At 45.4% G+C, this 27,865-nt stretch overlaps 1 protein-coding gene across 2 annotated transcripts in view; it reads right to left on the bottom strand.

Annotated features, from left to right (window-relative positions):
• Window positions 1-905: 905 nt before the first annotated feature.
• The window catches only part of LOC144769406 (aldo-keto reductase family 1 member B1-like), a 271,640-nt gene continuing 244,680 nt past the window's right edge, over window positions 906-27,865 (bottom strand). For both annotated transcript variants that reach the window (XM_078653500.1, XM_078653505.1), the window contains one exon: window positions 906-1,658. In XM_078653500.1, coding sequence (XP_078509626.1) covers window positions 1,616-1,658 — 43 coding nt within the window. In that variant the 3' untranslated portion in view covers window positions 906-1,615. The remainder of the gene's footprint in view (window positions 1,659-27,865) is intronic.

Below are 27,865 nucleotides of genomic sequence, written 5' to 3'. Positions count from 1 at the left end.
CCCTTTAAAATGCGCGATAAAAACGCACAAGACCGCGCTTCAAGCGCCGAACATGTGACACAGTTTAAAAGTGGAATTTCAAATCCACAAATTGAGTTAGGTATGCACGGGGTCAGTGGCAATTGTTAGAATTAATTTAAGCAGCAAGCGCAGTAGCGGAGTATCAGATAATGCCTCGCCTACACTAGCGCTTACCTGAACAGGGCGAGCGTCTGCTCTGATCACCTTAAATAGCACCCAATCGTGCTATGGCTTTAGCAAGAGCTATAACGCCAACAAAGATGGCGTCCCTTGCCGGCACTTCCCCTCCCAAGATGGCGCCTAGCCCCCAGTCCAGCTAACAGGCCGCCGAACAGCGGTGCAAAGTCCAAAATTATATGCAGGTATGTCCTAACAAGCCCCACTAGTCACAACACAATGAAAAAAGCTTTCCCTTTAAAATGCGCGATAAAAACGCACAAGACCGCGCTTCAAGCGCCGAACATGTGACACAGTTTAAAAGTGGAATTTCAAATCCACAAATTGAGTTAGGTATGCACGGGGTCAGTGGCAATTGTTAGAATTAATTTAAGCAGCAAGCGCAGTAGCGGAGTATCAGATAATGCCTCGCCTACACTAGCGCTTACCTGAACAGCAGAACCTGAGCTTCTGTTGGAATTCTCTAGGGCATATTATCAAGCCCCTTATCGTCGCTTTAGCTGCAGTTTCACGACGCTAAAGCAGCCATAATGTTTGCGCCGTTCTAATTATAAGGCCCTTGGTTTTCAATGAATGGTCAAGAAAGATCTTGATGTTAATTAAATTGCTGTCATGACTTGTTTCCCATCATTAGTACACCATCTTTCATGATATAAATACGTTGCTTCATGCTGATTCAGCTGTGGAATGAAGAGCGTAACTCAGGATGTGTGTCTCAATTTATTTTCAATGATTGTTCCCTTTGGAGGATTCAATGTTGCGGAGGTATGTTCAAATTAATGTATACTTATCACAATACAGTAATGAGGTGCAAATAACTTGCGAGGACCTAGCTACAGTGAAAGACAACACTTTCCCAAGAGTCCTGGAGACCATCAGGGCCGCAATCACAAAGTAGTATTATGCAAAGGATATCTCACACCATGTGAACTATTTCTGCAGTTCAATTTTGAAAATAATAGCACTTGACATTCATTGGATTCTGTGTGCATAAGCATGAAGGTTGAGCTAATTCAGGTGACATTCAAGAACAACATTGCCTCAGTCTAGGCCACTTATGCTACAAGGACACTATCAACTGATTATTTTCAATCATATGGGCTTTGATTGTGAGGTGCGGTCGCTCGTAAATTGTTTGCTTCTCACATCCAATGATTGTTTACTTCTTGAGAGGCACTTTTTTGAAGGTTTGATTAATTCACATGATCCTTTCATATCTTTGAACCCAAACATCAATTTTCCTTCAAAGAATTAAGTGTCAGAACTATTTATTTACAACCCGTTTGATGGAGCGCATAGAAAAGGATGTTTGGTTTCCACAGTCAGTTTTTTGTTTCACATATCATTTTTTCTGAAAGGCGCCACATTGTCTTGCAGTGGAAAACTCTGAATCCTGTTGAGACAGTTATTGTGAACTTTAAAACTCTGTTGCAAAAGGGTAATCCTTCTGATTTCTGCACCTGTAAGACAAAAAATACAAAAATAACTGTTTAATGACAATTACGAAGCATTGTTTATAAGAACACACCAACATATCCCAGTGGCATCATTTTGAGAGGTTCACATACATTTGCAGCAGTTCAATTGGATATTGAATTTGGCATCTCCCCAATGGCATTTGTTTAGGCAGAAGGTCAAAGAAGACACAATGAACAGCCAGGTGTTGTAGCAAAGAAGAAAGACTAAGCCAGAGGCTTGTTCACTCCTAGTGAGGTGGGTGAAAATGTTTGCGGGAAAGAGGCCCTGGACTTAAGGTAGTTAACTGTCAGAGGGTGTAGGGACGAGGTGCAATATCTGTGCACAGGAAGCGTAGGGTGAATGTTAGAAACTTACAGGGAAGAAAGGTAGAAGATGCAAGGTAGGTCATTGTCAGGAAAAGAACAGAAGCAGGGGCAAGAAAAGCAATCTACAAAAGGGAAGTAGGTCCCTAAAAACCAAAGACTAGTAATGCGAAAAGAGTTGGCCTATAACGGAAAATGTTTCTGCAGTCACTGATGAGTTTAGACACTCAACTCATCCTACATGGACTCTGTCACTCATCCACATACTTATGCATCCGATAATCCACCAACTAATTGTTTCTAACTATCTATGTGTATGTATGTAACTGCCCTTAATTTACTTTTCCATTATAAATAAGCAAGCACGACTGCCTTGGTAAAAATTTATATAATAAACAGGTCAAACCTACGGAATCTGACATAACTTTTCCCAATGAAGCAATCAGGCCTATGGCGTTTACCGTTGGTATATCACCACTTTAGGCATACTGCATCAAGCATAAGCTTTTTTAACTAGGCAACATTAGGCATATAGCAATAACATTACAAGTATGTACAAGTCTGCAGTTGGCAAAATAGTATACAACCACTGTTCCCAATAAGCCGCGCGCACGCATGCACCGAGGTCACCCCAAGCGCGCAGTGTGCTGTATTTAGAAAGCACTGCCGTATTCATGTTAATTGCAGCGCACACAAGTGCTGCAATTAACATGAATACTAACTCAAGGCCCACAATCAGGCCAGCAGCTGTGCACTGCTAAGAAAAGTAAAACAGTGTCTCAAACACAATGTGTGCTTTAGCACACGCTGTGTTTGAGACTCTGCTTTTCTTTTCTTAATTGTTCACAGCTACAGGGCTGACCGTGGCCCTTCGAGTCAGTATTCATGTTAATTGCAGTGCCCGTGTGCGCTGCAATTAACATGAATACTAACTTAAAGGCTCACAATCAGCCCTGCCGCTGTGTACTATTCCGAAAAGAAAAACAGTGACTCAAACTCGACCTGTGCTTTAGCACACGCTATGTTTCAGACTGTTTTTTTTTAACTTAATTGTGCACCGCTACGGGGCCTATTGCGACCCTTTGAGTTAGTATTCATGTTAATTGGAGCACAAGGCGCTGCAATGAACATGAATACTAACTTAAAGTCCCACAATCAATTCAAAATAATAATTGACACAATTCCTCTTTTCTAAGTGATTGGGTTCTTTGCACACTGTGAAACTAAACTAATGTATGGTACTGTTCAATGGAATTGATAAATTGAGAGACAATTAACAAGAACAAAACCTTTCAAAAAGGAAAACAATGAAAACCGGTTGAAAAAGAATGAAACAATTGTGGCAAGTGTTGGAAACTTTTAAAAACAATGGATAAAATGAGTGTGCACAATGGTGATTGGAGTATTTAGAGCAGTATGGAGAGATAAGGGGGTTAAAGTGGAAACACAATTTGAGACTTACAGTGGGTAAATCTGTAACACTTGCATACTCTTACAACTACAAAGAATAAAATAATGGTTCTGCAGCAAATGTATGATGGCACTGGAGTTCAGAAGCCTGATGCTAATGGGAAATAAGTGGAGAAACAAGAAGGAAGAAAGTTGTGAAATAAAAAGATACGGCTTGTGGCTGTACTGAGGTTCCAATTAAACAGCCCAAATTAGAAGATTGCGCATGGAAGTACTAGGCTAGCTCATCGGAATAATACTAGTGTTTATAAATGAAATTTCCTTGACTGACCAAACACGGGCACCGCAGAAGGCTTAGTGGGAGGGCCATGATTTCGGGTGAGGTCCTGCTATAAATTGAACCACACCCTGGCCCAATTGCTTTGTACTAGCCTTCTTCCCTACAACGAGGATCCTTGCCGAGGGAAGCTCTTAATTTAAGTGTATTTCTGCTCTCCTGTTAGGGATCCAAGTGAATCCACTGATCCCACGCCCAGCAGCACTAATTTCTAGGGACAGTTACAAATTTTTCCTCAACAAGCTTTCATCCAGGGCCACAGATAGAAAACAATGCCCATCTTCTGAGCTAAGCTTTGAGCCCTGGCACTTATTGTTTTACAAATTAAGCACTGTTTCCCGCAGTATTTGGCAATAGTTGACGTTGCCAAAAGAAGATAAACGCTGCATTCTACAGTAAGAAGATTCCATCTTTTCACAAAAAATTACTTTGAGAGGTTGACACAGCTGCACATGACCAGCTTTAGCAGGTGGCACCATGTGCAACATTCTCTTTTTTTGTTTCTCTCCTCTCATAGCTCTCTTTTCCACAAGTTCACCCACTGCCACTCTCCAAGAGTGCCAATCATCTCTCCATAGATCCTTTCTCATATATATTTAATTTATTTTATAGTGCTTCTCATAACAGTGTAGGATGTCAGAGCACTTTACATCACACATATATTACATAGAGATTAAGGCTTATAAGTGTGTAAATCAGTGTACAAGAAAAGTTACAGAAAACAATGGGGATTTCAAGGTGTAGGAATACCATGTCCTTCATGCTAGCAGACTGTATGTTTTTATAGTTTTTTGTCTATAGAAGCGCACACTAAGGATTTTCAGTCAGTCATATTCACTTTCTTCGGTTAATAAAAACCATAAATGTACACTACAAACATCTTATACAAAAATATTAAACATATACAAGGGTCATATTAGAGTCATCTTAGGCACTATAAACATTCAACAAGAAAAAGGTCCTCAGCGTTTTGGTTGTTTAAAAACTCAGGATTCTGAAAGCTCACGCCGTGTTTGAGACTCTGCATTTCTTTTGTTAATAGTACGCCACTGCAGGGCTGAGCAGTGATTAGCAAAAATATTTTCAAAAAGGCTCACGATCTGTCCCGCAGCCATGCTCCTATAAACAGTGATGGCACTTGCCTTGGGTGAACGGCCCTCTTCCACACTCTATTTTTTCCTGTATGTAACATATTTCACAAACTATTTCTGACAGGCTATCCAGACATTACTCCGTAGCTTGCACATCAAATTGTAAATATGTTATGTAATTGTGTATATATCTTGTATACACTCCTAACATTTCCCCACCCTATGAATAGTGCTTGAGTTGAGAATCTTTAGTAAACTCGTATTACGGTACCACCATTGGAGTTCTGTGCTTTTCAGTATCCAAAGTGTTCTTGCCTATGTAACCAATTCATGTAATGGCATGTGTATCTAAATTGAAAACCGGCTTTAAGACCATTCCAAGTGTCGGAAATGCACCATCTTTTCACTTTTTCAAGAAAAAGTTTGGAGCGTTATTTGGCGCTGCACCCCCATGCACGGTCTGGTTCTTGGTGCACATAGAGACCTTACACTGCTGCACAAAGAGTAAAAAAATTAGAGGGAACTTTGTATACAACCCCTACTAACATAGCCTAAAAAGATTCTCAAGATCCACATCTACCATCAGGCCCATTGGCTATACACTCTTTTCACACAAATATAAGTCATGTCTACTGCCTCTGTTACAATGTTTTATAATAAACAGATCAGACCTATGGCAGCACTGACGTGACATAACGTTTCCCAATGAACTAATAAGGCCTATATCATCTAGGACTGGATTGTTGTTTTATCCAACATTGGCCTGGTGTATTTTGGATAAGCTCTGCCACTAGGCAATCCAATCATAAGACATAAAGTCATACAATTGAAAATACACACATTCACATTTGCCAAAATACTATACAATTACTCGCAAGGGGGCGCAGCAAGGTTTATCACAGTACACATGTTCTACTCTAGGGTTTGTTAGAAAAATAGATAAAATCCTTATCTAATAATCTCCTTACCTTACCAGGAGGCTTTAATCCAGTGTAATAACAATCTGTCCATAAAGGACTACAGACATTAAAATTGGCTTCTTACAATAAATAAGTCAAGCCTATAGCTTTGTCATAGTTTCATAATAAACACATAACGTCTATGCCATCTGACATTATTTTCCAATGATCCAATGAGGCCTATACAATGTTAGTGGCTTGTAAACATAATCAACTCAGGCCTACTGTATTGAGCGAAAGCTTTGTGCAGAACCATGACACAATTATTCAAAAGCAGTAAGGACCACAAAGGTGAGCATCAATGAGTGAAGAACAAGAGCTGCTTCATTTCCAAAGGTTTCCAGCTGTATTCAAACCAAACTGGTACGCAGACGAGCAGATTTGTGAAATCTGCACACAACTCAGGGATGTGGCAAGATATCTCCAAATATGGATCAATGTTTTATTTTATTTATTTATTTATTTAAGCTTGTATCGCGCACAGCTACCCACAATGGGTTTCCCGGCGCCAGTGATAGACTGTAGAAGAAAGAGGGAGTGTCACCTTGACTTGAGGCCTCAGCCGACTATTGGTCACGCTTAGTAAAGAGCAGGGTCTTCAGAGCCTTACGGAAGCGGAATAAGTTGGTCTCAGATTTTAATGCCAATGGGAGGGAGTTCCAGTATTTAGGACCCAGGGTGGAAAAGGAACGGCCTCCCATTTTTGTCAACTTCCATCTTGGTACTGTGAAATTGCCAGTGTCCGATGACCTTAGTGAGCGCAGGGGTCTGTAGGGCTTTACCAGCCCCTGAACATATACTGGGGCGCTGCCCTGCTTGGCCTTGAACATGTAGCAGAGTGCCTTCAATTTAACACGTTCTGGGATGCTCAGCCAATGGAGGTCGCGCAAGGCGGCAGTGGCTGAGGAGCGTCTGGGGACGTTCTTTAGCAGGCGCGCGGCCGCATTTTGCACCACCTGCAGCACATGTATAGTGGCTTTATCTGCACCCAGGTAAAGAATGTTGCCATAGTCCAGGCGTGATGTTACAAGTGCCTGGACCACAGTTCTGCGGGAGGAAAGGGGGAGCATCCACAAAATCTTGTGAAGCCACCGCAAGATTGAAAAGCAGATGGCTGAAACCTTAGTAGCCTGTTGTCTCATAGTTAGCCTGTCGTCAATAATGACACCCAGGTTAAGAAATGGTGGTGATAGCCTGTGGAGTATTCCATGGTTGACCACATAGTCATGGGTAGATGGCTATTCTCAGAAGAGAGATCGAGAACTACTGAAGCATACTGACTCCCCACGGAAAAGCAGAAGGTAAAATACTAAAGCAGACGGGGGCAAGAGAAGAGACAACCTCCAGTATACTCAATCCACAGCCCTTTGCCACAAGGGATGTGAACTATCTGCTGAGTCCTTTGAGCAGGGGAAGTAAGCAGGTGGTCACCCGAGCCCATGAACAACCTGCAACTCTGAGACTAATGTGTAAAACATTGGTTTTAGTGGAGCCTCTCACATGTCCACACATAAAGAATGTGACAATCTGACCACTTGGTGGTTATGGGGAAAACACTCAAAGAGCAAAAGAGTGCCTCTAAGGAGACCCACATGATGAAAACCAACAAAGAATGACCTTTGGAGTATTATTTCTATTCCAGGCCATGGTCCCAGGATAATTCAATGGGAAGTAGTGGTGGTGATCAAGAAGATACTGTTAGAAGTGGGAGATGGGAGCTCAAAGAGTAATGATGCATCCGTCGACCTCATTCACATGAATATTGATTGGCTCAAATCCAACCTTACGTCAGTTCAGTCAAAACTATTGATGTTCCCAAGAGTTATAGCCGTTGAGATCAGGCTACAGAAAGTAGTGGCTAAAGGGATAATTTGGATATTTTTGTGATCCAGCAGAGTGCAATGATTAACACATCCTATTAAATGTGCAACAAAATCAAAACTATACCTTTAGGACACACTCAAAAGGTTGGAAAATGTTCAGGAAGCCCAACATCCCATACTTAGTTTATGGCCTGTGCCATGGGAAACTGAGGACTTAAAGGGACTATTTGGAGACCTTTTTTAACCTAAGAAATTAATCTGACTGCAGAGAAATTAATAATTACATTGAACAGTGTACCACCTATCTTCCAGGGGCCCAAAGAAACAGGGCATAAACCTGTGCACCAACATAGTATTTCTTTCAGATGAGAAAGCATGAGATTGTGTTAGACCTGGCATCCTTGGTCTTTTTACCTCTACCTTCTTTATTTTTCATGGTGTGTTGGACTTTTGAATTGCTGGTTTAGGTACTCTGGGAACTTTACCTGCTGATCAGTGCTAAAGTGCAAGTGGACACTGTGTAAATTGTGATTCTGATTGATTATCTATGGTTGCCATATTCGATTTACTTGTAAATCCCTAGTTAAGTTTACTTTGTGTGCCCAGGGCCTGTAAATCAAATGCCACTCGTGGACCTGCTGCACTGGTTGTGCCACCCACATAAGTAGTCCTGAAAGTGTCCGTGAATGCAGTTTTAAACTGCTATGTTGAACTGGCAAAGTGAACCCACTTGCCAGGCCCTAACCTTCCCTTTTCCTACATGTAAGACATGTCTAAAGTAGGCCCAATGTACCCCATGGGCAGGGTGCAATGTGTGTGAAAGGTAGGAAATGAACTGGTTAAGGATGGGTGGACCCCTCGGAGTTGCACTATGCGGATTTCAGCGAAGTTGCAAAAAAACTCAGTGGAATTCTGCGGAGTTCCTTCATCGGACAGATCCACTCACCTGTCGCCCACCCCTAATTGTAACACTCAGTTTCGACTGGGCTGAGGGTTAAGGAATTATTGTATAGGCTCAGTGCCTCCAAGGACCCAGGAGGACGTGAGAGCAGCTGAATTGCACAACCCTGCCGATTTGTGTCTCATATTTACTCAGAAAACTCTCAGCGATCTTTACTGCTCACAGAGAAATTGCACACACTGCATTTCAGCTTCTTAAAACCGTCTGACAGCAAATGTAAAAAACTAAGAATTCTCTCCTGGCCTGAGAGGGCACCAAAAAACATCCATAGCGTGCGTGCACATGGCTCACCGGAACATGAATCAGATATCCTGAATGTACCTGCCGCAGTGCTGCACCCGAGGTGGTCCAGGAAGTCTATGATGTAGTGTGAGAGCTTGGCCTCCTGAAGCTAATCACAGCAGCCAAAACCGGAGTACATGGTATAACAAAATGACAAGGGTATGAGGGGCTGGAAACGGGACTTGTAGTGCAGGCACTGGAGGTGGCCGCTGCCCTAGTTCACTGGGCCCAGCAGGGGCAGAGCCAGTAGCCCACTAAGGGCACCGCTCAGGCTGGAATGCGTCATCGAAGTCCTCAAAGCCAATCGCCCTTGGCTGAGATCTGGACTCAGAAAGCCCTGGAGCCAGGCTGTGGTGCTTCCTTCAAGGAACATGTCTTCCTAACAATACCCATTCAGGAGAAAGCTGTCAGGTTCTCACCTGTGTTTTCTGTGGAAACGCCAAGGAACTGAAGAAAGGTCCACTACTTCACCCAAATCATCGATCGGGCCTGGCTACCACCAAGGCCACAATGATGACTCGGAGAAGAAGGGAAACAAAACAAGGAAAGGAGGGTATGAAATCCTTCGACGTCTTATCACCACAAAGGACTTCATGTAAACAACATAAGCTAGAAGAAATAAACAATAATTAGGAGAAACACCAATAGAATTTACTGGTAGTGCTCAAGGGAATCCTAATATGTCTTTACCTTAACTTTCCCTTCTTCAACATGAACCTGAAGATATAGATTAGGATCAATTATAATGAGTGTCTGTGGGTGCAAAGAACAAGAAGTTAAATACACAATACTGTTTGGCAAAACAATGTATTCACTATAACAACGGAGGTCTACCTGATTTAAGTGAAAAGAAGTTCTTAAGAATTGGGTTCTGTGGTAGTCTTGAATACCAATGTGAGGAGTGCTATAATGAGAACCCTAGTAACTGAGGGTTACCATGAGAGGAAGCACTGTCACGTAAATAAATTTTATCTTCAATACAAGAACAAACAAAAAAAGGCAGCACTGGAAGCGCTGTTACCGTATTCCGTTCTCATACGGCTTGAAGGAGGTCCTGTGTGCAACGTTGAAGTCCCAAGGGTAGACGGGGACAGGAGCTCAGGAATCTGCTCGGCAAGCGGAGCAGGAGCCACCAGCGTCCGGCTGGATGACGGAACTAAAACTAGTCCGGCCAGCCAGCGGAACACGAACCACTCCGCCCGGCTCACCAGAGAAAAAGAGCTAAGAACAGCCCGACTACAAGGGCAGCTCAATTAAGGCAGAGGCTTCGAAGGAGACATGGCAGCAATCAGAAATCCAGAAGAAATCCACGAAGTTAGGACGGGCCAAAACCGAATCGGCAAAGTATTTGGAGAGACGAGGCAATCCAAGACGGACAAACAAGAGTCCAGGACGCGCGAACAAGGAAGGCACCGACGAAGGGAAGTGCTGGACCCGAATGACCCGGAAGTGATCCCGAGAAGGTCGAAACACTAGAACGCGAAGCGCTGAGCCTCAGAGAGAGTCAGGTTTTATGCTGACCTGATCTCTCTTTGCTTGCGTGAATCGCGGCCGCCATCTTTAAATGGAGCGCTTCACCACACCCGCGCTCCGGCAATTGTGACAAAAGCTCCATCACAAAGTGTGTGTGGACTTCACAAGCACTCAGAACGCCTGTATTCAGTATGAAGTTATTATTGGGTAACCCAGTATCTCTCAGAACCTGGGCAATACAGTTTAGTGTATACAATGGTTCCGTCGGGTATGTAACCTGATTGCTTCAAAATATGCATGAATCATTCAACATATACATTATCCATGGTTATATCAATTAGTATGTCTGTTAGAGCAAATCATTAAATGCAAATCCAAACAAAAACAACAAAAAACAGGGTAATTGTAGGTTTTAATCACTGAATTGTTTTTCATTCATATTGACCCTATGGCAATGCATAAGTAGTAAATCAATGATCAAAATGCTTTATACTGAACGGCGCATCAAGTACAGTGGGCGCAATGTGACATATTGTGCACAAGTGACATGAAAAATGGTGATTTATATACAAAGAAAAGGATTCTTCAAGGCCAGTCTTAATATTCAGTAATTATTTAGTCCAGTGCGCCACATCAGTTGGCTTATGTTAACTGAATTTTCATAACAGGTCCAATGATATTGTATCGTCGATGTTTCGACCCTCTGGACGCCTTATTTGCGGGTCTGGAGCGGGTCTTCTTCAGGACGGGGGAAGGGGATAGTGATACTGCGCCTAGTGGCCCTTTGTTAGTTGGACCCGGGCGAGGTAGTTGAAAACAATCACCCGTTGTGTTTTCAACTTATGTTAGAGGAACTTATATGATGCGTGTTCACTGTTCAGAAACAAAGCTTGTTTCCTTTAGAAGCTCCTCGTTAATTAAATTAGCAGCCGCATTTGTTCGCGATCTGATCGTGCAGTCTGGGTGTCTGAGAATGGGCCCACTCGTGATCTAAGTCCAGCGATGTACCCTCGGCAGAAATCAATTCGTGTTTGAATACTATAGAAGCCTCCCCGTTCAGGTGCAGCAGGTTGGGTTGTTGAGAAAAGCTTGAGCGATCCAGCTCCGAGAGAGCAGCGTCGTGAGGAGCCACAAACACAGTTGGTCTCCCCATTTCATTTCATTCCGACCTTCCCTCCCTCCCTCCCTCCCTTCCTCCCTCCTCCGTGAGGGCATCGATAGCGGCAGCGAAAGCGGCTGAGGCGGAGGTGCCGCGGGGGTGAGCCACGAGCCGCGAGCTACAGCCACGAGCGGCACTCCCCGGAGACTCACCCGCTTTGTCGCATTCTGCTCCCTTGCTCCCCAGCTCCCTCGCTCACCTGTATGGTGTCTAGAGACCGAGCACCCAGGAACCAGTGAGGCAAGCAGCAGCGGCAAGGGGTGAAGCGGGGGAAAGCCGCCAAACCGCGAGAGCTGCTAGGAGCCATAAAGACCCTGAGGAGCTTGACCTTGAGCGCAATCATGAACCCGAGCCCGAACACGAGCAGAATAGCGGCGCCGGTACCACGGTATTGGCAGCTTGGTAACCCGGGACATAGCATTCAGGCGGCGTTGAGTTGCGGGGAGCCGCAGCAAGAGGTTGAGGCAGGCGGTCGGGCGGACAACAAGAGGGGGAGAGAGCGCGCTCCATGGTCCGCAGATCCCCAGCCCTGCCCCGCTCCCGCCTGGACTTGAACCTGAACAACCATACCACCGTACTGCCATACTGCCGTACTGCCGACAGCAGGACTCTGCGGGACCGGGGGGATTGGCTTACCAGCAGGTCTCCTCCCTGGGTCACTCCTGCCCTCTGATTCTCTGATTCTGTGTCCCTGCATCATCGCTCAGCACCTGCCGCTTGGTGTCGCATCACAACGTGCTCTGCCCTCAACCACCCATCTATGCATCACAAATTACAGCCAGCTTCTGCTCCCCTTGTTAAGTGCCGCCACCACCGCTGGTCAGCGGAGGAGCCACGCATCGCTACAGCTGCTGCCCCCACCGCTGCCACTGGCCCGTGGTCTGCGGTCTGCGGGCTGCCGGGTGATCCAGCAGGCCATCAGACCCATCCGGGGCACTCAGCTCCCAGGAGCAGCTGGGTCCGAGGTGGTGTACCCCTGGGGGCGGAATCCAGCCGTCCGACCCCTGGTCAGAAGCAAGCAGCAAAGACCCGTGTGCCTGAGCACCTTGCACCCCAAGCCAGGAGAGTGGCGAGCAGCCGGCACCCAAGCATCCCAGCCAGTACTCCAGCCTCTGACTCTGACTCACCGGCCCTTGGCTCCTGGCCTCAACTCTGGCTAACCCCCGGCAATCCGGCAAACTGGGCAGGCCTCTAGCTCTAATTGAGGCCCAGAAAGGAGAAACCAAGGCTCAACCAACAGAACAGCACTAAGTAATCCGAGGGGGGCTCATCAACCAAGCACAATCAACACTGCCTCACAGCCCCACTACCCCACTGTCGCAGGGATTCCGCTTCGACGCAGAACTGTGCGCAAAGACTTGGAACCTCAGTGAATTAGGGTGTGCCAAAACTCACCTTAGTATCAAAAATCCCCTACCAGACTAGCAACCAGTGTCTTATTGGGTATTACAAATCCCCAATATTTAGACAACCCAGAACATGGACTTAGTACAACTCAGGAAACGTGGAACACATGAACACTGTTTCGTTATACTCACTAATCAGCCCAAAACAGAGAGTGAATGAGGACACGTGCTATTTGGAAACATTTATTTCTAATGCTGTGCTCTCAGGTACAGTATTTTTATTTTTTTATTATTTTTTTTAAAACCTTTATTGACATCAAAAGGTGAGACAAGTCGAGGCCTACAACCAAGCCGGCCGGCCGCAATGTGCAAAATAATCAGGAGTCACCAGGCAAAGATTACATAATCAATCAATACAAAGCAGAGGCCGTACAATCACAGAAGGGAAAAAGAGATACAAAAACCAAAGGGCTAAAACACAGGAGTAAAGAAGGCTTAATTTTATAATATGGGGAGAAGACATATGACAGGCTCACTTTCAATACGGAGGCATCCGATATCCCAAACCAACCTCAACATTAATAAGGGGGCATGGGGGCAAAATATCGGGGGGACAACACAATGCATTCAAGAAAATCAGGATACGGGAGACACAATCAGCCCCTGAGCATTATCCTCGTAACATGCCCGCCACCCAAGACACTACCAAGCCAGAACAGAGGGATCGGAAAAACAATGCATCAAAACCAGCCCGTCATAATAACCTCTGGGACACAGGAAGGGAAAAAAAAAAAAAAGGGGGGGGGGGGACGAAGTGGGGAAGGGGAAGGGGAAGGGAAAGGAAAATGGAGGGAAGACAAAATAAAACAATAAAAAGAAAATAAGAAAATATGAAAAACGAAAGGAAGAAGACACGCCGACACAGGCCCCCCGTGGCGGGAAGACAGGTGACAAAAGGAGTAGCGGCCCAAGTGGGGGTATGGCGATCGGGGAGAAAGACAGCCGAAACATAGCAGGAGGATTAACGACGCCACACCCCCCACCCGAAACACACCATAGGAGGTCGGGACAGACGCGGCCTCACGAAAAAGAGATACAAAAGGGCCATAGAACCAGAAGACAAACAAAAATAGAGCCCAACCCACCCGTCCCACCCTGCACCCCTGTAGAAGGCTATGGCCCACCCTTCAAACAGCGTGCCTGTCGCCCTAAACCAGAACCCGAAATATAGCGAGAAGTAAGAAAGAAGAAAGAGACAAAAAGGCAAGAAAAGCGGAGAAAAGAAGACAGGAGGGAGGAGCAGAATAACCATAATCCGAACGGGCGGCCGCAGCCCTCCGCCCAACCAGACAAGCACAGTCAAAAACAGACCAGGACGACACCCCATCACGCGCCACAAAACAGTAGGAGAAGGGGACCTCCCACCTTTCTACGATTAAAAACAATTATGCTACTAAATCGTATACCGGGCATCAAACGGAAGTCGTACATTTCACCCCCAACCCTTTCGAGCGACAAACCCCACCCACCACATGGCAATGTAAAACCACATACTAAATACGAAATCAGCATATAATCGAGTGGGATGGTGACTAGCATAGTTACTTGGGGGGTAGATAGATCCACAAGGGAGCAATAGTCCAAACAGAAAGTACCGATGCATCAAATATCGCAGCACGAGCAATGAAAAACAGGAGTTCAGTTGCGCCACTGGAGCGGGCGAGGTGGCCCCAATTATAGACACAGGCAAAGTCATCGAAGCAGGCACAGGAGGCAGTCCATCAATAGTTTCAGGCAACAATGTCGAACAGGGTCGCAGTACAGCATCCAAGTCCCCGGGGTCCGAACCTTGAAAAGCAGCGCGCCCCAAAGTCACCGACACACTACACGATCTTCGATCAGTGGCGGAGACACTCAAGTCAATCGAGGGGGGCGAGGCAATGAAGTCTTCGAAACAAGAGGGCGACAAGAAGAAATGGCCGCCCAAAATGGCGGCAGATCGTGGCGTCCCCACCGAGACGCCCAGGGCCAGGGAAGCGTGTAGGGATCTCAGGGCTTCCAGGATATCTCTGACCGTCGGCTCACGTCCACCAGATCCGCTCCCCACATCAATAGGCAACACAGGCCCGCCGCCACAGGGTGATTCTCGTTTCAGAGGGTCGGCCGCCATTTCGTGAATCAGCCCAATCGCCGCTCACCAAGACCCCCGGAAAGAACAGTTCTCAAATGTAGGACTTTACAAGCTCCGGGGGTCCCAGCAAGGGCGGCCTCGATGCCAAAAGGATATCCGCCCAAGACGGGTCTCCGCCAGCACCAGCACCGGTGCCCCAATCAAGCGGAGTCCGGGCCTCGAGGACCAGGGCCGCCGGACAAAGCAGCGGCGGGGAGAGACCCCTTCACAGACTCAGGTCCCCGGGCCTCTCACCCACGTCGGCCGCGCGGCCACCAGGGCAGGCCCGGGTCAGGATCGCCGGGATCTTCGCGCATCGGCTCCCAACACTGGCTCTCGCTCTCGGCCGGGGCCGAGAGCCGTCGGATCCCACCGGCCAGGTCCCGGTCCAAGTCTCGCAGAGGCCCCGATCTCTCAGAGGCCACAACTCCGGAGCCACTGCACACCGAGACCCCGGGGTCGGATGGTAAGCACAAACAAGCCGTTATGTTTCCAATGCCCCAAAAATGTGTCGTCCCCGGACAGGATAGAAGACAGGATAGGCAATCAGGACGGAGGGCTGCGGGAGCCGAGCTAAAGGGCGACCATTACGGCCGCGAGCTAGGCTCCTCCCCCCTTATTATTATTTTTTTTAATGTTTTTCTTTTTTTCTTACAACCCAGCACATTATTCTGGTAGAACACAGTACACAATAATATACAATCTATTCATTTGCAAAGGAGAAAGGGAAAAAAAAATAGTACATACACAGCCTATGTAATTCATAGTTGAAGGCAGTTAACAAAAGATAACAATGAACATTAAGCGGTTCCTCGAATTCCCGTCCAATTTTTTGTTCTCCAAATGTAATCTATCCTATCCCACTACGCCAATCTGCTATTGGCTTCCAAATACGCAACCCTCTTTCCCTTCCCCTCCTGCCTTTCCTTGCATAAATTGGCTTTTCCAAGTTGTATGAGGACAATAAATTAGCCAGCCATACTTGTAGTGAAGGGGGGTTAGGGTCTAGCCATGCCCTAGCAATGCACAATCTATATACAGCCATAGCCAAGAAAACAAACTCTTGATACCCTTCCCCTTCTTCTGGTACTATTCCTAAAAGTATATGTACTGGCTTAAGTTTCAGCTTAATCTTCAATGAAGTCTCTAAGAAGTGTTCCAGGTTTCGTAACAATGTGTGTAACTGTGGACATAGCGCAAACATGTGTATTATGTCCGCATCTCCTGAATTACATCGCGGACAGGTTATACCCTCCGTCCCTCCCCATTTTGCTATCCTTGCTGGTGTGAAGTAGAGGGAATATATCGTTTTGTAATGCTGCGACTGTAGAGACGCCGAGCAAAGAGCTGTGCGCCCTAAGTCCAAAGAGTCCTGAAACCACCGTGGATCCCCTTCTAACTTTTCTGCCCACTTCTCACTATATTTATCCAAATCATCCTGCATACCACACACAAAGCTGGTGTATAGGCTTCTTATTGAGCAATCCCCCCCTACTCTTATTTTTTCCATAATCTCTACTTTATTGTACCCAACCAACCCACCTTGCTTATTTCCCAAAAAACTCCTAATTTGTAAATACTTAAAAAAGTCCTTATTGTTCAACCCAAACTTGATACTCAATTCCAAAAAAGTGACTAAACCCTCCAACCCCCGAAGATCTCCAATACTTACTACCCCCTTTTGCATCCATCTCTCCATTGTTATGTCTCCAAGCACCTCGTCTGGGAATGACCTGTTTTTAAACAACCTCGTGTATCGATTGAACCTTCCTAGTCCCACTTTTTTCATAAATGCCGTCCATATCTTAACTCCTGCCTCCACCGTCTTATATCTAGTCCTTTTAAGACGCCCATATTCCACACAAGCTATAAAGCAGTTTTCCACCTCTTCACCAAGTACGGCCTTATAAATTCTAGAAGAGCAATCCCTTACCCTTGGATCTTCTCCCCCCCCTATTAAGCCTTGCATATATTGAATAGCCGCAGCCCAATAATACAGTTTAAAATCGGGTGCCCCCCAACCACCTCTTTCTCTCGGAAGTGTCATGTACCGATAAGCCCTGCGCGTTTTGCCATGGGCCCAAATAAATTTATTGAGGATTCCTTCCACTGTTGAGAACCTTTTTGCTTCAAAAAATAGCGGTATTGCCCTAAAATAGTACAAAAATCTTGGGAGTATAAGCATTTTTATTACATTTGTACACCCCACCAAGGACAAGTGTAAATTATTAAGCCGTTCTAGATCCGATTTTACCTTCACCAATAGGGGAGCCACGTTATTCTGCACTACTACTTCCAAATCCGCAGATATTTCCACCCCCAAATAAACTGCAGATTTTACCACTCTTGAATCTACTCCATATTGTACATATCGATTGTACACTATTTGGGTCTTAGTTTTGTTTAAGCTATACCCGGAGACTCGTCCAAAAGTTTCGGCCTCCCTCTCTACTTCCACCATCGCCTCCTCTGGATATGGGGTTAAGATAGCCACGTCATCCGCGTATGCCAGTTTTTTAACTTCACACCCATTCAGGATCATCCTAGGAATCCCATAATTCAATTCAAGCCGACGCAGAAAGGGATCCAAATATAGTGCAAATAGAAGAGGTGACGACGGACAGCCCTGCCTTGTTCCTCTTTCAATACTGATTCCTTCTGAGTGCCCGCTACACACCCTAATTCTAGCTGTAGGATTTTTATACAGCGTCTGCATTGCTTTGATGTATTTCTTGCCAATGCCATTCCACCTCAATACCCCCCATAGATACTTCCAGGAGACTCTATCAAAAGCTTTTTCAGCATCTAAAAAGATTGCTGCCATAGAGTCTCCTGGGATACTAGCTGCATCAAAAAATGTTAATACCTGCCTCGTATGTTGTGTGGTCCCCTTGCCTGGTATAAACCCGTGTTGGGAGTTGACAACTAGCTTTTCAATAACTCCTGCCAACCTTCTAGCCAGGATTTTAGAGTAAATTTTCACGTCCGCGTTCATTAACGTGATTGGTCTATATGATCCTGGTTGGTTTGCAGGTTTCCCTTTTTTGAGGATCACCACTACATCCGCCCCCCCCCAAGAATCAGGAATTGCTTCCCCCAGTTGTGCCTTACTCATAACGTCAAACATGTCCATACCTAACACACCGAAAAAAACTTTATAAAATTCCACAGGTAGCTGGTCAGGACCCGCAGCTTTACCAGAAGGGAGAAGATTTAGTGCCTCAATGAACTCCTCTTTCTTGAACGGCTCCTCTAGGTCCTCCTTACTTTCTGGAGAAATACCTACTGGAACCACACCCCTCAAATACCTCTCTACTTCTTGAGAATCCCCCTCCGTATCTTCTTTATATAGGGATGTGTAGAACTGCCTAAAAAATTTCCGAATCCCATCAGCCCCTACTACTCGATTTCCATGTTGATCTGTCATCTCCAAAATGTCAGCTGCAGCCACTCGCTGCCTAGTACGTGCAGCCAACAGGTGCCCAACTTTTTCACTAAATTCATATATCCCCTCTTTTTTAGCCAGGTATTTCCCCACTGCCTTAGTTGACATATACTCTGTGGCTTCTGCCTTAAGTGACACCATTTTCGATAAGAATGGCTCCAGAGACAGCTGTTGATGAATCGCTTCTCCCAATCCCCTCTCCGCCTCCAGGAGTTTCCTATTCAATTCCGTCATCCTATTTTTTTCCTTTGCCCTTGTAGCTAGCACGTAACTCATGGTCTCCCCCCTTACCTCAGCCTTAAAGGCGTCCCAAACCATCCCCGAACTAGCTGTACCCCTGTTAATATCCCAGTAACTTCTGAACCAGGATCCCATGCGTTCTTTATACTCCTCCTCCTGCAGTAATGCCCTTTCAAATGTCCACTCCCTCTTTTCCCTCCTATCTTGGCCTATTTTAATAGTTAAAACCAAAGGGCTATGATCTGAGACTAAGCGGGGATATTTTTCTATCGCAATCGCATTTATGAGGGACCCAGAAATTAGAAAATAATCCAACCTAACCATCACTTTGTGTGGGGCAGAATAAAATGTGCTACCATCTATGGCTGGGTGTAGCTCTATCCAAGGATCAATCAAGAAGTTATTACTAACCAGATCACATAATGCCCTATACGTTCTTTTTTTTCTCCCTGAAAAGGGAGTCCCTGACTGCAGTAGAGGATTCCTAAAATCATGTATGTTCAAATCTCCACATAACACTATCGGCTCAGGCCAACTCGCCAACTCCGAGTCTAAATACTGAAATATCCCAGGATCATCTTGTGTTGACCCATATATAGTTACCAGAGTAAATTTCTCGCCCCTAAATGTCAAATCCAACATAACCCAACTCCCCCACTCATCCTCCTGTTTTTTATTTACTACCACATCCCTGATTTTCCCTAGGATCGCCACCCCCCTATTCCTTGTACCTTGTTTCGAGTTAGCTAAAACAGCGAATCCTAATTGCCCTAAAAGATAGGCTTGTGCCACCTCCACATGGGTCTCTTGTAGGCATACTAAATCCAATTGTAACCCACCCAACAATGCTGCCACTTTATTTCTCTTGTTGGCCTCATTTAACCCACACACATTGATACTCGCAATTCTACAGCTCATTACAGCTTTTCTTATTTCCTAGCCACCTAGAAGAGTATTCAGAAGGATATAGACAACAACTCCTACATCATTTTGTAATCATAATTCACTGAATTGCTGAAACAATTCAGTGAAATTACCCAATTTTTGCCCCCTTTTCAACCCCCTTTTAACTCCCCTTACCCTTCCCTCCCCTTCCCTCCCCTTCTAGTCCCCCCCCCTTTACTGGCAAATAGGTCAATAAGACCTATGTGTGACCGCTTTTGGATAGTGTCAGTCGCACCCTCCTCCCACCCGAGATCCTGCCACCCAGTGATAATCCCCTAATTGAATGCCATCTAACCAATGTTACATGTTACATTGATCTATTACCCACCCTTCTGACTTTTTAGCTCATCTAAGAACTGCTGGGCTTTGATCTCCGACAAGAAAAATCTTGTTCTCCCTTTCGTTATTACTTTAAGCTTCGCTGGGAAGAGGAGGTATGCTTCCGAACCCTGTGCTTGTAAAGGCGCTATCATCTGCCTTAACCTCCACCTTTTCTCTACTGTGGCATGGCAAAAAGCAGGCCTGGCAAAGAAGGTAACGCCCTCTGTTGTGCGCCTATTGTCAGGTCTAGCTTTCTCGATAATCTCTTCTCTTAACAGATAGTTCCCTATATTTACAAGGATCGCCCGAGGTAGGTTCCCCTGACCGCCCCCCCCCCCCTCCTCCTTGGCCTTTCTTCAATGTGAAGGGGAACCTGTGCGCCCTCTGTATCTCCTTCTCCCAATGCCAGTCAGATTCTGGAAATGCCCCTTTTAGTAAATTAACCACAAAGTGTCTTGTATCTTGTCCTTCAAGCCCTTCTGCCACACCCAAAAGACGAACGTTATTTCGTCTCTGGCGATTTTCAAAATCTTCCAGTTTCCACTGGAAGTCCTCGGACAGTTTTTCCTGCGTAGTTTGAAAGGTCTGCCAACACCCGACATCGTCCTCTAGCTTGCCTGTGCGTTCCTCGACCTCCGTAACTCTATCCGCAATTTCATCGTATAGTTTATTCATCTTCCTCATTGTATTCTGTATTTTTTTTAAGCCTGCCTCGCTCTCCGGCTCTCTGTCCTTGCTTCTGTTTGCATTTGTTTAAAAGTGTTAAGCAGAATATCAAAAGGAGCTGATTGCACTGTAGCCTCAGAAGGTACTTCCCTTGTATTGTTCTCCTCAGAGTAAGTCAGAGAGGTAGCAGAGTAATCCCATGTTAACCGATTCCCAGCCCCCGATGGTGTCTCAGTGTGGCGCCTGCTTAGCATCGATAATCTTTTCAGCTTCTTTCTAGTTGTGTCTTTACCAGAGGTACTTAATCCTGAGCTAGCATGCTCATCTGAGCTACCCTCGGTAGTTTGCTCCGTTTCTGTATCCTCATTGGGTGAAAAGAACTCTCCCTCTGTTGAGGCTCCTTCCCCATTCGCATTTAACCTTCCTTCATAGTTTTTTTTGCTGCTGGTTACTGTGTTTTTTTCGACCAAACTTGCATCACTCCCCCAGGTTTTACCAGTTTTCTGCCCCATGCCCAGCTCAACTTCCAGCAACATAATGGCTCCCAACATATCTGCTTTACCTAGTTCATGTGAGCCTCGCCGAGTCTCACCTTCAGGGTTTACTGGGTTTATCACTGAGCCTGGCGCCGAGTTTCTTCTGGTGTTAGCTCCTGTCTGAACTGCCAGTGTCTCTGTGGTTACAGCAATATTGACAGCGTTGATTTTGTCAGCTGGGCCTGGGCTGGGATGTTGCTTAGCGACCCTGCGTTCGACGCTCACTGCGTCCTCGGCGTCCTCGCGGGCGTTCTTGCCGACATCAGCCACACCGCCGTTGCCATTCGTGCTTCCCTCACTCAGCCCAGAGATCCTCGGAGAGAATACTTCAACTAAGGTAGACTGCCGTAAGGGTGCTTCTTTATTTTTGGGTTTGTCCCCGTCTTATGGTTTTGTCAAGTCTGAATTACTCACAGACGCCGCGTTTCCCTGCCCTCCTGGTGTGTTTACCTTTCCTCGCGGCTCCGGTTTCTTTCTCGGGAGGGGGGCGGTGATCTTCCGTACTGCCCCAGAAGAGCGCGGCGGGCCACCCAAATTGATCGCCGTCTCATAGCCCCTGCTGTGACAGCAGTTTTTACCAACGCTTGTGGCGCCTGACCTTTCTCCTTGCCCTGCCCTCTCTCGGGCTTTGGAGGACGCATCTTAGCCGCCTTTTGCTGTAGCTTCTGCTGATACCTTGTCAAGCCGGCTTCCCTCAGTAGAGCGTTTGCTTTTGTCTCTAATTGTGCCCAGCTCCGACTCGTGTTGATTTTTCCATTCAGGGACCCGAGCAGCTTCTTTAGGCTTACGGCAGTATTACTGAAAATATTGCTGTCAATATCGAAGCTCCTTAACCCGGTAAACAGGCTCGCATGGATCCAAGTTACAAGGGACATCAGGGACATCAGGGGATGCTCCGTATTGCTATTTTATCCCGGTGTGGGAGAAAGGGTGAGTGCGACCTCTCAGCACTGTCCAGCCGCGGCCATCTTGCCTCAGTCAGGTACAGTATCTTAGATAATACAAGCAAACATTATCAGAAACAAGGTTATCAGCATAGTTAAAATTCCATAGAATACAAAAGGAGAAAGCATGTTAAATGCTAATGGTCAGAAGGCTAAAGGCACCTACTTCTTACCCTCCCTTGCTAGTATATTGTATTATATCTATAGAAGGTCTCTTGGGATTACAAGGGCGGCCCCATACCTTAGGTTCTAGTAGAATAAGATCACATCATATTCTACACCAGCTCTCAGCATGCGAAGGTTCGTCAGACTGCTGCCACATGCTCTACGCAGTGCCATATTAAACGCGCTGAAAACTCGAATCACCCACAGCTGCATATGTGTTATGTCTAGAACGTGCGCTGATCAGACAGAAAAACAACTACTGTGTTGAAGTAACCTTGAGGGCCGCAGCACTCACTGTGCAGACATAGCTTAACAAGCTAGACTGATACTATAGGAAAAACATATTATTCTCGTGTGAAGCAAAATATTCTGCTAAACTCTAAACATTTATAATATCATGTGCCGTGTGCAAATCAACAGGAAGAATAAAATGGCGTTCAGCTTCTAACAAGCTCATGCTAACTTAACACAGTATAAAGGCAAATGCACTCCATATGGCACCCTCCCTTGATTGAGGCACGGATAAGATAAGATAAGATAAGGGGCAAATTTCGGAAAGCAGAGTTCAAGAACGATAGTCACTAACAGTCCTAAATTTGCAGTTGAAAAAACAGGATTAAAAAAAATCTAAGAAAAACGTACAATTTCAACTTTTTCAAAATTTCAAACCCCCATAATTCTTGAAAAAATATAAGGTCATAACAGAAAACAGTCGATATCCATGCCATGAACGAGGTCATGGTAGAGAGTGAAGCAAATGAACATCTCAGTCCATCAAAGACTAAGCGAAATATGCAGCAACCGCCTCCAATAAGAAGTCACTGTCATCATCCGAGAAAATGTCAGCCATCCAATTCAAAAGTGGGAACGAACATACATGTTCCTCAATCACTGGAGCCCCTAGCACCATCAGAGGACAACTCGGTGGGTTCTCAATAAAGCTGTGGGCCAAGAAATCTTGCGCCGCTGTGAATATATTCCAACGACCCATGACTCCATGCATCGCTGCAATGGCCATAATCCATCCGCCAGAACAAAGCAGATCGTGAGCAACTAAGTGGCCCATGAGCTGGTTATAATCCACATTGGGAGACACCGAATTGCAGAGGCACAAATCCAAGGCCCACTCAAAATCGCATCTCAGGCAATGAAACACGGGCTGGACACACGTGAAATAGGAAAATCGAAACGATAATCCATATGCTGCGCTCAAAGTCGCCAAAGGCAGCGCTCCAAAATAAGCAAGCATCCTATTATTCGGGATTGACAGCCGCGACACCTCTTTGTGTTGGGCATGATGGGCATCCATTTCTGAACAAACAGAATAAAAGCAATCCGCCTGCTTCCAGAGCTAGAAGTAAGGGAAAGCCACCAAAAAGGCTCGAGAACATAGAATGCAAAAAAGCGGGTATCACGCCAAAAATTGCATGAAAGGAACTTAATAAGCCCCCGCATACTACTTTAAAAAAGTGCGCAAGGCCTGTGGTGGAGGACGCATTAAAAATAGTGTTAACTAACTCAACGAAATGCAAGGGCAAATCAGTGTTTAATAAACCATGCACCTCTGTGCGGGTGTTGGCCACGTGAAGGACAAACGTTCCACGAGCAGATGTGAGAGCCACTTCTTTTTTGAGACAAAAGAGCTCTTATTCGACTCATCTTATTGAACTCTGCTTTCAAGGTCGGAATCATAGGCCAGATGGAAACATCCAGTTTCCCATGCGGGTTGGATACATTACATTCTTACAGCAAGTTACGCACTCGCTGACTGTTATCACATTACTAATACCAGCCACCATACCACAACAATCTTCATTATTTAAAAGTAAATAACTACCTTTTGCCAGTAAGGTAAACGTGGGCACGATAGCGGGAACTGGTGTACCTTTCAACACATAGGCTAAATTCGGCTCTTCTTGGTTGCAAGAACCATGCAATTGAATATGTCTACACATTAAAGAATGGTCAGGGGTTTCAGTGCAATTTTCACCATTGAGGAAAACTTCTTTACCCTCTCTAGTGCGCCTATAAGTAAAGGGAAGCGACCAGGCTTCATGGAGGAACACTGTCCCTAGCGGTTCATATCTACCTATGGCATAATATTTCATGCAATTTTCAAAGTGAAACAAAGCGAAAGGCAGGGTGATTAAGCCATGTATAAGCCATGTAGCTGCATAGGCCTCTGCCACAGAGAACGGTAAAGGTTCTAAACGTTCAATATGTAACATGGAAAAAGTGGCATCTTTCATTGACATCAAACGCTGCTTGTCAGTCAAATTAAATGGTGCAAACAAGGACGAGGTATTCATGTAATGCCATGGTACTCGGCCTGCCTTAAGAGTTTGTAACGTCCAGGCAAACTGCATAATAGAACGCAATTGATTTTGTCCATGAAACAGATTGGACACATCATCTTGCACAATATCAACAACAGATGAAACAATATTATCTAACGTGTAAATGCATGAGGACAAAGTGTTAATACTATTATCTACAACTAACAGCACTTTCTCTAGATTAGCTTGATCTATAGCTATAATGCGGGTAGCCGCTTCAATCTGGGACAATTTCCAGACTTCGTTGTAAATAGCATATATCCATCTTTTAGATCTGGCACTCGCCGGGCCTTTCACAAAATCATTCAAATCAACATCATCAGTCAGTTTCGATAAATGCAGTTTAACTGACGCCAAAGTGGAATGTACGAGCCAATTCTGGTACAATGTGCCTACAGAATAGGTAGTTACCGAATGGCCACTTTCAAAACGGGGATCCACTTTGACCTGTTTATAGCCAGGGGCCAAACCCAGAAAACGATGCTGACAGGAATCAGCACTTCTGTGCCAAACCAACCAACTCTCAGGATCCAGACTGGATATATTAAAGGAAGAATTAGGCAACATAGTTTGCAAATCTCGGATTGAGAATCTAGTGACATTATTCCAACCAGAGTATTTTTCCAATTCAGGGAATGAAGGTGCATTTAATTTTTTAACAGTAGCCAATCCAAAGCAAGTTGTCTGTGAAATAGTCGAATTCAAAAACAACATGTGGTCTGGGACGAGACATGCACGATGCAAAGCCTCTGTGCCTTGTACTTGCCAGGCTTTAGAATCCCAAACAGATTTAAGATCAATAGTTTCCTTCCACACCTCGTAGCCTCCAACAGCCAATTGGTCAAGAAAGGACTTAGAATACAATAGTTTTGTGTCGGTAAGTCTAACCTTGGGCATGGGCTTCTCAGACATTTTAAAATAAAATGCACTGGGATTAGACAGATTAAAATCAGTGAAATAAGTGATTTTTTTCAAAAAGGAAGCAGCACTGCCTTGTACAGGAGCTGGACAATGTTCCCATTGTGTATAGTTAACAGTATTCCTCCTGGTATTAGCTTTATGCAGGAAGTGATTGCCATAATGTTGGAAACAATACAAATCACCATAATTAGCAGATTCTAAATACAAATCTTCAGCATCAAAGGCAGCATAATATTTCAAATCAGAAAACAATGCCTCTACAGCCTGAACATCCCAATCATCAGAACGTATATTTTGTTTAACTACATCCCCCATAGAAACTCTAAGTACATTTGGGACATTTATAACTTCAGTGGGTCTGTGGATCTGAAACTTAACAGCATCCCAAACAATTCCATCCAGGGCAGGCCAGGCTGTGATGTTAACATAAGACAGGTCCCTCTTCCATATGTGGGATGAAGAATGCGGAGCCAAAGTTCCATTTAGTGGGAGAATGCAAGTTCTTTCCTCGACATAATGTCCATTGATAAAACCCAAAAAATACACCACAAACCCTATGGACATGAACAAGTAAATCGAAAAAAGCACCAACCAAATGTACGTCCAAGGAGGAATCAAAAAATGTTTTTTAAAAAGTGTTATCAAAACAGAAATTTTGGAAGGTTTCTTCGATGTGTGAGAGTCAGTGTCAAAGGAAAATCTGGATTCTGTAGCCAAGCGTGTCTGCAAATCAGGCATCGATAAGTCAGTGGGGTAAGTATAGGTAGTTTCATCATGGTGAGCAACCGGAACTGAACCTAACAAAGGACTGGACACTGTGGGTAACTCGAGTTCAACTACAGGCCCATGATCAGGTGCAGGGGCCAAAACAGAATTTCTCATCATCGCTGAATATGAGACCGCCGGAGTCATACTATGAAGAATCGGCCACCCTGTGTAGTTTAACATTGTCAATAGAGATATACCTCTTTTCTTTACGAACTGGAAGTGGAGGTAATATGACTGTTCTTGTGCCATTCACACCAAGCACTGGAACTGGAGCTCGATACGATGGACCAAACTCCTTTTTGTTCTCGATTTTCTCTTGAGCCAGTTCTCCGACCTGGGGTAGCCAGCCAACTACCGGAATCTGCAACTCAGCCTCAGACGTGCAGGGCAAATGTTCCTTCGCAAGACTGTCTCTTGTCTTTTGTAGATCCTGTAAAATATTTCAATGTTCATCTACGTCAAAGGAGGCGGCACCATCTTGATACCAAAGAGCATTTCGTATGGGGTCCGCCCACCCAGAGACCTTCTAGGGAGATTATTCAGGGCACGCTGCACGCTATTGAGGTGGGCGAGCAAGTTCCTGCCAGTGCCTACAACTCTAGCTGTCAGAGACTGCTTTAAATCTCGTTTCATTGGTTCCACTACACTATTACCCTCAGGCCTGTATGGAGACGAAAACTTGACTTGGACCCCCAGCGAAGCCATAGCATACTTATACGCCTTAGAGGCGAAAGCAGGACCCTGGTCCGAATGGAAGGTGCCACAGGCAAAAATCCCTACAAAGATACGCAAGTCTCTTACGACAGTTCGAGAATCAGCGCTGCGGTGGGGCCACACCCACTAAAGCGTGTGCATGAATCAACTGCTACTAAGATGTACTTATACACAGTATCAGAAGAAAAAGGACCGCAGTGATCTAAGTAAACACAACCAAGTGGTCTATTAGAAATGTACAACTGTGTCTGGGGCGGACGCACAGCAGTTGAAGGCTTAATCTGCTGGCAAATGTCACAATGAAGGACATAATCACGCGTCTGTGTGTACAGTCCCCACCACCAGAAACGTAGTTGTAACTGAGAAACAGTAGCTGAGACGCCCGCATGCGCAGACGCTACTCCTTCATGGGCAGCTGTAATCAATGTGTGCCTGCGGTCCGCGTTGGGAATCAGACGTTCACCAACATCAGGAATTTTCACATAAGGGACTTTATCAGGATGTGGAAAAGTAAATTTTGCCATGTTCTGTGTCCCTACGCCTCATCCATCATATGTTATGTGTGCATGACCAATATGCATATGTTATTCCCCATGTCCGATTAATGACGCAATTACAGTTGTGTCCACCTCTAGTACGTCAGTTTCCAGTCTTCGTGAATACTACGAATATCAGGCCTATGTAAAGTTACGTTGCCACGTTTCTCAGTGTGCACGTTATTCCATTATAAAGTCCCCGTTTCCAGGCCTCAAAAGGGCCCGGACACTAGATTCAGCTCCTGTCTCCTGAAGCCTCGCTGAGGAGCGATACAGCCCCCACCTGTATCCTCGACCCTTCACTTACTTCCTGCCTCGCAGTGCCCGGTGCAGCCTGG

The sequence above is a fragment of the Lissotriton helveticus genome, chromosome 1_1 (genome assembly GCF_964261635.1).
Source record: "Lissotriton helveticus chromosome 1_1, aLisHel1.1, whole genome shotgun sequence".
NCBI classification, from domain to species: domain Eukaryota; kingdom Metazoa; phylum Chordata; class Amphibia; order Caudata; family Salamandridae; genus Lissotriton; species Lissotriton helveticus.
This window is presented reverse-complemented; position numbering and strand designations above follow the sequence as displayed.